Source organism: Triticum aestivum, chromosome 7A (genome assembly GCF_018294505.1).
Source record: "Triticum aestivum cultivar Chinese Spring chromosome 7A, IWGSC CS RefSeq v2.1, whole genome shotgun sequence".
NCBI classification, from domain to species: domain Eukaryota; kingdom Viridiplantae; phylum Streptophyta; class Magnoliopsida; order Poales; family Poaceae; genus Triticum; species Triticum aestivum.
This window is the reverse complement of record NC_057812.1, coordinates 538,402,917-538,414,303: the sequence shown is the minus strand read 5'-3', so window position 1 is coordinate 538,414,303 and position 11,387 is coordinate 538,402,917. Positions and strand designations below refer to the sequence as shown.

The 11,387-nt window shown below is 44.3% G+C and overlaps 1 protein-coding gene across 2 annotated transcripts; it reads right to left on the bottom strand.

Moving 5' to 3' along the window:
• Window positions 1–1,339: 1,339 nt before the first annotated feature.
• LOC123148023 (heterogeneous nuclear ribonucleoprotein 1) lies at window positions 1,340–8,675 on the bottom strand. Of its 2 annotated transcripts, XM_044567376.1 has the most exons (6): window positions 8,184–8,675; window positions 8,051–8,091; window positions 5,194–5,357; window positions 4,976–5,081; window positions 4,638–4,807; window positions 1,340–2,179 (listed from the first exon to the last, which is right to left on the bottom strand). In XM_044567376.1, exons 1-6 carry the CDS (start codon window positions 8,420–8,422, stop codon window positions 1,694–1,696), a joined length of 1,206 nt encoding a protein of 401 aa, XP_044423311.1. In that variant the 5' UTR covers window positions 8,423–8,675; the 3' UTR covers window positions 1,340–1,693. The 2 variants fall into 2 exon arrangements, with proteins under 2 accessions (XP_044423311.1, XP_044423312.1); XM_044567377.1 differs by lacking the exon at window positions 8,051–8,091.
• Between the last annotated feature and the right edge of the window lie 2,712 nt (window positions 8,676–11,387).

The window sequence follows — 11,387 nt, the reverse complement described above, 5'->3', positions numbered from 1 at the left end:
ACCAGTTTATGATATTTTTATGGGATGGCTCAGAAGTGAATAGGACTAACGAAATGGAATCTGTTCCGACTTTGAACCAACTTATGATATTTTTATAGGAGGGCTTATATGGGGGCCTCCGCAAATATTCATATTATGCATTTGGCCCTGTCTCGGCAGATACCGTCTAGCTCTGCCACTACATACTAGTATATAATTATCAAAAAATAAGATATCAATAAGTTTAATTTTGAACAAAATTTACAATAAAAAGTTTAATTTTTCAATTGTGAATTTGAAAGAATCCATAATAATCGTTAATCAGTCGGCTTAGTTTATCAATTCTGAGTTTCAATTTGCACTCACAATTACTTATTTGAACCTCGAAGGCAAAATCATACTATGAATTGAAGAAGATAGAAATCATATTTTGAATTGGAGAGATGACAAATCGATGGAGTTCCTGCCTCAGTCCCCTAGTAGGCGTGCACATGCTTGTGAGTATGTGAGCAGCGGAAGGGATGTCGGCACCCAAAACCCTGATTCGGGTAATCATTTATTTGGTACCGCTCAAGAAGCGGATCTGCCATTCTATCTTGGGGGATTCCATCCACAAACACAAAGTTTGTTGGCTTTGGAGCGTACGTTGTGGCCTGCTTAATTTTAGTTACAACTATAGTGAAGTATTGGCCGAATTATAGGATGGTCCATGGACCATCACCGTCAGTGCATCACTTGGATTGTCAACCCTGTTTTACAAGCCATGTTTCGCTGATGGATAGTTACATTCTTGAAGTTATTGATTGCAGATGTTTTCTAATAGTTTTGTCAAATGTACTGTGTCAATATATGAGATATGATGGTGATTGCCCGGATAAACTTCTCAACCCACCGATCCAGCATCCTATCTGCCAATCGAGGACTAGTCCCTGCCAAAATTTACTAGCAGCAGTAAGAAGACAAAAATGGGGAAAGCGTTACTTCAAATCCAAGTATTCTAGTCGCGAAATCGAAGTTGCCGGTGTGCACAAATGGGTGATGTACGATGACGCGTTGGTGTTCCCTCCCGCTTGTCATGTCTTATACCAACGTCTTGTATGTCTTGTGATGCTCGCCTTTTGCAGGTCTTTCATTAATCCACTCTCTTCTCAAATCTCAAAGCACTTGCATGGTATGGTGTCGACCTGGTGGCAGCTATCCCGGGTGGCATGAACTATTTTCGAAATCTAAAATTTCAAATATTTTGAAACAGAGGGATTACGTGTTTACACCTGACTGATGCCATCTAGCCAGTCCCAATATTCGGGTCCCAACTTAGCTGCACGGCGCGGCTGGGCAGGACCAAAATGCAATAGAGACGTCACAGTCCAATTAGAGCGAGTCAATTCTGCCAAGAGTTAGGTTGCTTGGTGAGACTGTTACATCGTGATACATCATGCCAACACACAGATATTGTTCCTATCACAAAGTTGGGTTCGACTTTTAAAGGGTTCTAATGAATACAACAGTTTTTCAGCTGAAGCTTCAACATAAAGCTCGGGCTGGTTCAGTTTTCAGCAACTAGAATCTAGATTTGTGTCCGATACAATGCCAGTGCAATGCAAGAATGCAAAATGTTCTGATCCGACAAAGTCAATGGGGTGTTGCAACTTCTCATAGCAGAAATGAGTGGGTGTATGTGTTTATTATCAGATCCTAGGAACCAGCTGTGGACTCATTTCCCGTATGGGTGGTATCTGCCCGAGCCTCGACCGCTCGCGCTCCCACCACCACCCATGCTCCCAGTTCCCCCATAGCCACCATACCCGCCTGCACCTGCACCATAGCCGCCAGGTGCACCATATGCGCCACCTCCATAGGCACCCCCATATGCCCCATAGGCACCATACGGGCCTCCATATATAGAACCACCATAAGCAGAGCCAAAACCTGACCCATAGGCAGGGTTACCTCCATATGCACCATACCCTCTACCGTAGGCACCATATCCTGCACTACCATAGTAGGCGGCTGCAGCTGATCGGTAGTCAGCTCCATACCCATAGCCACTGCTGCTGCTGATGGCGGAACGGCCTCCACCACCACCGCCACCTCCACCACGGTATGAGCTACGATTGCCACCTCCTCCATGGCTATGTCTACTGTAAGAGCTTGAATCACCACCACCAGGTTTCTTTGGCTCGGCTCTTTTTATTTCAACCTGCAAAACCCAAGTAGAGAAGTTATCAAAACAATTTATGTTAACCCTGATTCATGTGATGCTTAACACAACATTGACTAGGTGACTGCCAACCAAGTAAAGACTCTAAATGAGATCAAATCACACATGTTATTCCTAACTCCAAAATAAACAAAGGCAAGAGTCATGTGGAGAGAGGAGAGAATAGGGCCCAGTTCTTTTGAACAGATTGTGAAGAATCTTGTCCTGGAAAATCCTGAGCGAGAAGAACTCGATTTGCCTTCCAAAATCTTGAGCGGATTCTGCAGAACCCTAGTGCAATTCAAAATCCTAGAAAAACATAGATTTTCGCAGAATCCCAGGATTCTGGTAAGTCCCAGCAAAGAAAACGTTTCGGATATGAGAGTACCCCTATTGGAGGGATAATTTACAGCCAAACTGCCCCTTTCGCACGACCGAACGGCCCAGCAAACGCTCGATCTCCACGAGCGCTAGCCGCCGCTCCGCCCGCCGCCGCCGGACGGGAGCTCCACCAGCCCGCCACCGGCCACCCCCTGGCCGCCCAGCCTACACGCCGGTTCTCGCCTCGGGGCGGCCCCTCTCCTCACGACGGCCCGCCTCGCCACCGCCGGACGGGAACTCCACCAGCGCCCCTCCTCACGACGCCGCCAGACGGGAGCTCCGTCAGCGTCGCTCCTCGTGACCCCACTGGACGGGCAGCCCGCCGCCTCTGGCCGCCGTGCCTAGACGCCCGACGGGAACTCTTCTTCTCTGTCTCGTCTCTCTTCTACCTCTGTATTCTTCCCTGTTTCTCTGTCAACATCTAGGTGAATAGATGGATGGATAGATGCATGTATTGATGAATAAATGGTACTGCTAATGCATTGATGTATGTTCAAATTTGTATCTTTCGCTTGACAATTTCAATTTGGTAATTGCCAATTTGGTACTGCTACTTGGTGCTTGGTAATTTTGGTATGTGCTGATGAATTAGATGCGCTGATGGCTGTATGTTTTAGATGGAGAAAGTCAGTGCAGCTAGAGCTAAAGTGTTAACAATTCATCAAACATTTTCTGTCTAAGGGCAGTACAGACATTTCGCCACATAACAGAATCCACAATCTCAAACTACAATCTCAGAAAAGAACTCGGCGGCAGATTCTGTGGGAAGCAGATTCTGTGAGAAATTTCTAGAATCTTGATTCTGCAGAATCCACCGCGAAAAGAACTGGGCCTAGAACTGAGACTCTCGGTTAAAGCCAGATTTTCCACAAATAGATCTCATTGCATTTGAGGCTGACTCTTCGTGTAGAACCTTAAGACACCACTTCATACGAATTATTTTATTGTCGACTCTAGATGACATAGAGAAGTCAAAGAGTCAACACTCAACAACTGCATCTACCTTCATATATACCCTAAGTGGGTTTCCTAAAGTAGAAGTGACACATATTCAGGAGAAATTGGATATCTGAAAGTGATTTCCAGTGAATTTAATTCAGCCAAGAAAGAATAGACTTCCATCCAAAATCACATGCAACAGAATATGTAGAACAGTCAGCCTACAGCAGTATGATTTTGAAATTTTTATTTCTAGAATAGGTTGAACAGCAAGTCTGGACACTTGGACAGGGTAACAAAAGCACCGTACAAGTAACATTCTCTTGAAAATGCAGATGAAAACCATACAGAGATTTACAAAGAAATATTCAATAGTTTCTTCCATGCTAAAAACAAAGTGCTACCTCAGTACAGACTAGAGTTGACATGAATAATGCATTCTGAGTAAGAGTAACTTTGGTTTTGATGTGGATATTCAAAACTGAGCCTGGCCTCAAATGCTCGCAGATGAACAGATAAATACAAAAAAAGAACTGCAAAAATAAATTATAAACATGTTCCTGTTTTCTACCCGCATGCAAAGTTTCATGAAGAAATGACATATGTTGTCTGGTGAGAAGAACAAAATATGTGCTGTAAAAAGGCCATTTTTAAAGCTGTTCAGAGCACAGTTTTTTTTTCCAGATCACAACACGTCACTTCGCAATAAATTGCATGCACTCAAAAGGCACTGACATGTTTGCCGTAAAAAAGATCAGATTCTTCTAAAACTTCAAGCATTTTTTTCCGATTTAGCATGTGCTCCCAGGAGCCAACATGCCGCCCTCTCCATTAAACACCTCTTAAATGCTATGGCCTTTGTTCATTAATATAAGGTGTTTTGGCAGTTCATATTAAACCGCCAAAACATCTTATATTAATTAACAGAGGGTGTACTAAGCTATGAGTTACAAAACTGTGCAGTTTGACAGTACATGTTCAACTATCTCGATACTAAAATAACACAGGACGGAACGATGATTGACATGGTTGAAAATTCGACAGCAACATTAACAGTAGTCGCTAGCGCTACTGAATCTAATAACTGGAGCAAGAGAAAAATATTAATTTTCATAGATAACAAGAGAAAGCTGGTGACCTGCTTCCCTCCAAGATCATGCATTCTCCCATCTGACATAACCCTTTCAACAGCGTCCTCACTTTCGAAGGTAACAAAGCCAAAGCCTCGTGAACGGCCAGTGCTATGGTCAACCATGATTTGATGCTCAGCCACCTTCCCATATGAGGAGAAGTGTTCCTTTAACTTGTCTGAAAAAATTCGAGTCAGACATGTTTCACATGAAACAAATATGTTCAAAACTTAGTGTATGTTAACGTTGGGACTTGGGAGTATTCAAGTGGTTACGACTTAATACTTGTGACCAAGTTCAAAAAAATTGCTCGCACACAGAAAACACTTTTTGCTTTTACATGTACCTTCAGTTAGTGATGCTGGAATGCCACCAACAAAGATCTTTCTTGTCTTATTAGGAGCATCTTTTGTTGACATCTCCTCTCTAGGCACAGTTCTTTTGACTTCAACCTTAATAGATAAAAAAATGTATAACAGACCCACTCAGATTTGCATGTTTTGGTTGTTAATGCTACAACATAGAAGAGCCTTTTCACCTATCTGTCAACAAAGGAGGCCTTACCGTTCTTCCATCTATAGTATGTTCATCCTCCAGAACCCTGTCAATCACAGATGGATCAGAAAATGTAACAAATCCAAATCCACGAGGCATCCCGGTATGCTTGTCTTTCATGATCACAGAATCAGTTATAGCTCCATATTTCTGAAAATGCTTGGTGAATTTTTCTGCACACAAAAAAATGAGTCATAAGTTACAGCTCCATATTTCTGAAAATGCTTGGTGGATGTTCTGCAGACAATCAAATACGGAGTGAGAATGCCAAACTAAGCAATGGATAATAAATAATCATAACTCGTGTAACGACAATATTGATGGAAACAATTGACACTATTAATATTTTCTCCAATGATTTCATAAATTTTAGTGAATTCAAATGTCCAGATTCTGCTCCTCTTTTTTTGTGTTTAACTAGTACTCCCTCCGTCCGAAAAAGCTTGTCCCGAAAAAGTTAGTGCTAGATACATCTATTTGAAAGACAAGCTTTTTCGGACGGAGGGAGTAACTAACTGTAAGCTCCAATGGTCAAAAGTTGTAACAGCAGTTTTCTCCTATAAAACTGGTAAGCTCCACCATTCAAAAGTTAACAAACACAGGAGTTTAATCACAGACGGCTAGAGAACAGAAGCAGAGTATCATTAATGAACAAGTAGCACCCCTTATCAGACTGCAAACTGATCACTGTGACATCAAAACTATAATACTCCTATGACCAAGCTCCTCTGCCAAAGTAAATAAATTAAACAGCAGTACAGCACTGAATGAGATATGTGAGAAACATTTGTTAGATTCAAATAACCACATAGTATGAACCGGCACAACCACTGAAAATCTGAAAGTGAGATACATGAGAATAATTTGTTGGACTCAAACAACAGCAAGGTATGAATAAACCAGGCTAACCTTACAACATGACCGCAGACAGAACATTATCATGGAAACATACACTACGGAATTTTCTGCATAATTGTAGTTTGGAAGTAAGTTCCCTTTCCCCTATCCCCAACTTTCGGACCTTTACCCTACCCAAGTCAACTCGTTATGGATCACAATTTCCTAATTTAACGTGACAAAAGAATTTCAGCTTCCTAAACAGCAGTCAGCACACATAGCAGTCCAAACACAACCCAATTACAATTAGTCGATTATCAATACCATCATTCATAGCCGTTAAAATTCTGAGAATTTAATACATCATTCATAAAAGAGGCATCTAACATGAAACAAAATCTCAAATCCACACTCAATCCATACATATAGAGAAACTAAAAGGACAAACTTGGCTATAAGTAGTAGCTAAAACTGTTCATTTGCTCCCTCTGTTCCTCAATACTTCCTATTTATTTTTAAAATTACCCGGCATATTGTGTTTGTCTCCCAATTGGTTACCTATTTCACCCCTTCCCATTAGCAACCGGAAGTCAATTACACTGCATGCATGCATGGGGGAACATGAGGGATAGGAGTGAAGCGACATGTGAGGGGAAAGAGGCCAGTGCCAGTTATGGCCAAAGGCTGCTGAGAAAGAGAGAGAGGTTACTCCGAGTTTTGAGGGTATAATCACCCATTCAGCACAATTTTATGATTTTATCCACACTTTGCCCTGATCGTTATGCGTCCTGGAGCTAAAACACTAAAACGCTGGGCAATATGGAGTGGAGGGAGTACTATTTAGAGCCAAATTTATTGTTTTCGTTTCTTTATATGTGCATAAAATTTGGACCTGAAATGTACTCCCTCCACTCCATGTAACAAAAAGTTTGTGTGAACATTGTAACACAAAGTTCAGAATTTCAACACTTTTTGGATATCTAAGCAAACTGATCTCAGTATCTCACAACTCCCACACAAGTTTCCCTCAGATTAATTAATTTCTTGATGATGGCACCATTCATGAAAATACATGTTCCATCTAAGCAAGCTAGCCAGGCATGCAGGAATGGAGAATTTAATCGTTAATAACAGACACCAAAATGGCTCTAGATAGAATAAGGAGAAATGTGTAGCCATATATTCTTGCTCTGTGTCCCCTTTTTCTTGACTAATGTGCGAACTAAAGGATCACTGGGAGTAGGTTGGCCCACAGATCACTAAATTCTAATTCTGGTTCTTGCCCAGTGAAAATATACGGCTGAAAACAATGTATAAGCTTCTTACAGCAGAAGAAATAAGCAATTCAGAACTACACTGTATTCCATGTGATGAGGTGGATCAGACAATCTAAGCCTAGCTATGAAATGACGTTGAGATGCACTTCTCTTGTAAATGTAAAACGAGTTAGTTTTATGTTGATCTAATGCACCTAACTACTATTTTGTTCTCAACTCTTTTCAAATGTTTGTAATCAATCACCCACAGCTGGAGCATTTTGTATGACAAGTCTAAAAACTAAAATCGTCCCATCCTTGGCAAAATACCCTACCAGCATGTTTGGTTGGGGGTAGTTAGAGCTAGGGAATGGGAATTGAAGGGGTACGAGACTTCAAATCTATTGTTTGGTTAGGGGGATTGGGAATTGATAAGGGAATAGTCATGGGACTTGAGACTCCAACTCCCACCGTTTTATTAACAGGGGAGGGGGTGGGAGTTGGAAGGGAATTGTTTTAGTGAGTCAATCTTAGCCCTTCATCATAACTTACGTTAATTTCCCTTGTCTATTTCCTTGTCAATTCCCACGAACCAAACACGGGAATACAATTTCTCATCAAACTCTCACACATAATTTTCATCATGCGCCAAACAGATGATTGGGAATAAAACGACTCATCCCATGTCTAATCTCAATACAACTCCCTACATTAAACTCCCATTCCCCTTCCCATTTTTTGCCAAACATGCTGTACAGGAATTACTTATCTACCTTCGGTTGTCTCCCAGGCTACACCCCCAACGAAAATTTTCCTGTAGAGAAGCACAGACCAAACCAAACGAGTTAACCAAACCTCATCTAGTCCAACGGACCAAACCAAAACCTAAAAGCGCAACCAACTCACCCGGACCCGTCGGCGGGCTCGGCAGGCACGTCCCTACCACCTTGCACGCCGCCAGCGTCTCCGCTACCAACGGCATCCCCTCCACCTCCTCCATCTCGAGATCCCTCGGCGGCGGGCCTCTCCTCCGCCTCCTCTTCCTCCTCCTCCTCCTCTACCTCCTCTTCGACCTCCTCCTCCACCTCCTCGTCCTCCTCGTAGCCGTTCATGGCGTTCAGGTTCTCCTCCTCGTACCCCGCCATACCGCCGCCCGAGACCACCACCACCCCGGCGCCCGAACGGGGCTCGGAGAACCGCAGAACCCTAGCCCCGGATCGAAGCGGGCGGCGAGGGGCAGCGGCTAAATTGCCTGCTAGGAGTCGGCGATGGCGGTGGGGGAGTGGTAGGGTTTAGGGGTTCGTGGCCGGAGCTAACCCTAGCTGCGCCGCTTCGAGAGCTCGAGTGAGGTTGCTGGGAGAGAAGAAGGGGGCGGTGGACGGTCGGGGTGGCGGCGGAGCAGTCGGGAGGGGATTTTAGCCCGGTGCCGTGGGTGCCCGAACTGGCTGGGACCGTCGGATGGCGCATCACGATTCGTGCCGTCGCTAGGAAAGTGCCGGGCTATGCTCTCGCTTTTTCCGTGGCTTTCCTAAATGGCACCGTATTCGATTCCATTTGATTCTCGCAAGAAGTTTGTATCTGTGTGTGTCGGACTGTGAAACTCTGCACTTCAAGTTAAGAAGAAATGGACACTTGGCATGAAGAACTGATGAATCATTACAAGAAATGGATGGACGCTCTGGATTCGTTCGAGTAATGGGCGATCAAGGCGTGAGATGAACCAAGCGCACTTCTCTGTTCCTCCTCACGTCGTTGCCATCAACTCGGCTTGTGCTACAGTGTACTTGCTCGTCACGCTATTGCTTGTGTGTCATGATCACCCTCTATCTCCCCTAGCTATAAACCCCTCCACAATCGGTGGATCGGTATCTTACCTCTTCTCCATGTTGTAATAGCTAGCTCTAGTGTAGAATCCTAGAACTACTTGGTAGAATTGGTTGATCGTCGGTTTGTATCCAAACTTAAACGAGTATCCATGAGTAAATCGAGTTAGTTCATGTGTATTTCATGTCGATCATATCATGATCATATCAGTTGGTATCAATAGCCAGTCAATTCCTTGAGGGTGCAATGATCGGGGCAGCGGCTGTTGGGTTTCGTCTTGGTAAAATCCCACTCGTTGTTTTCGATTAGGGTGGTCATTTTTTGGCGGTGGAAAGGTGGGTCACTGACAAGGGTTTCTAGTACTTCCCGTGGTAAAATTCCAGAGTTGTGTTCGACCCGGTCATGGGCACTCGCACGAAACACAACGAGATCACCGAAGAGTCGGGATGCTCCGCGTGATGAGGTGACAGTGATGGGGCTCAAGCAAGACAAGATCCATGAACAGACTGACGAAATCAACACGTGTTTGGTCAAGGTGGAGTCACTGGAGAAGCAGATCGACAAGGCAGAATTACTGGTAGAGACAAACTCAGAGGTGTAGGCTGAGATCTTCTCAATTCTCAATAAAGTGCAAGGTGAAACTGCCCACCCTCCAATCCCTCGATGTCCAACTTCTACCTCTGTAACTATTGAGAAGGAACCACCACAAGTGCAAGTGTAGACTGCAATCGGAAAGAAAATTGAAAATCAAGGTGAATCTCTAGCACAATTACAATTGAGGGAGTTACAGTTACACAGTTTAGTCTCGAAAACACATTAACAGTAAAATTTGATATAAATATGAATGTGTTGCTCAATTTATGAAAAGCATTTCCAAAGTTCATAAAATGGTTTTCCCCTGTTTCAATGGTGACAAGCTTTTGAGTTGGATCAGACAAGTTGTTAAGGCATGTTTCTCTCTAAATAGTTTTGGTGATTGATGACAACATATTTGTGGACTAATCATGTGCGTTGAGTATTTCAGAGTTTCATCCTTTGGCGAGACGATTCCCTCCCCTTAGAGTTTGAAGCGAAGACGGTGTAGCCCTTTCGATTCAGTTTTGGTGGTCTTGTGTCGTAAGAGTCACCGTACTATCAAGAGGGGATCCGCATTGGTTAGGCTAGGATGGAATCAACACGTACACAACCCCTTTGCACCCTCTGAGCTTTTCCCTTCGTTGAAGGCTCCCTTGCAGTCTTCTCCCTGAGATCTGGTCCCAGCGGTAGTACTGCGAACCCCAGCGGTAGTACCGCTTGAAGCTCTCAGCCGTAGTACCGCTGCGGCTCCGAGCTCCTACCGCCTCGATTCGAGGGTTCTCCTCCCATGTCAGGTTCTGCGGCACTTGCTGTGGCAGTAGTGGCGGTAGTGCCGCCCTTATCACCACGGTAGTACCGCCCTGGGTCCAGGTCATGCTTTGCTTCTCGCTCTCTTCTCACTGCGCGGCAGTACCGCGAGGTGGAACGGTAGTACCGATGGCCACAGCGGTAGTACCGCCCTGTGCGGGGCTGAGCGGGGGTAACGGTTGGATTGTCTCCCCTCTTATAATAGGAGGTCTTCTTCTCCAAGTTGACTTACCTCGTTTCCCCCGAGCTCCATTGTTACTCCAAAGCTCATTTTCGCCCGATCTCTCTCCCTAGCCAATCAAACTTGTTGATTGTCTAGGGATTGGTTGAGAAGGCCCAGATCTACACTTGCACCAAGAGAAATTTGATCCCCCCACTCATCCCTTGCGGATCTTGTTACTCTTGAATGTTTGAGCACCCTAGACGATTGAGGTCACCTCGGAGCCATATTCCATTATGGTGAAACTCCATGGTTTCGTTGGGAGCCTCCAATTCGGTTGTGGAGAGAGCCCCAACCTTGTTTGTAAAGGTTCGGTCGCCGTCTCCAAGGGCACCAATAGTGGAATCACGGCATCTCACATTGTGTGAGGGTGTGAGGAGAATACGGTGGTCCTAGTGGCTTCTTGGGGAGCATTGTGCATCCACACCGCTCCAACGGAGACGTACTTCCCTTCAAAAGGAAGGAACTTCGGTAACACATCCTCGTCTTCACCGGCTCCACTCTTGGTTATTTCGTGCCTTTACTTGTGCAAGCTTTTATGTTGTTTCCCTTGCTTTCTTGTGTACTTATTGTTGTTGTATCATATAGGTTGCTCACCTAGTTGCATATCTAGACAACCTACTTTGATGCAAAGTTTAAATTGGTAAAGAAAAGCTAAAATTGTTAGTTGCCTATTCACCCCC

Bases quoted from the DNA above. Each gene is read 5' to 3' on its own strand.
- LOC123148023 (XM_044567376.1), bottom strand. From the start codon at position 8,422: ATGGCGGGGTACGAGGAGGAGAACCTGAACGCCATGAACGGCTACGAG. The intron at 8,092-8,183 runs GTGAGTTGGTTG...GCTTCTCTACAG, and splicing joins GAGCCCGCCGACGGGTCCGG to GAAAATTTTCGTTGGGGGTG. The intron at 5,358-8,050 runs GTAGATAAGTAA...TTTTGTGTGCAG, and splicing joins AGCCTGGGAGACAACCGAAG to AAAAATTCACCAAGCATTTT.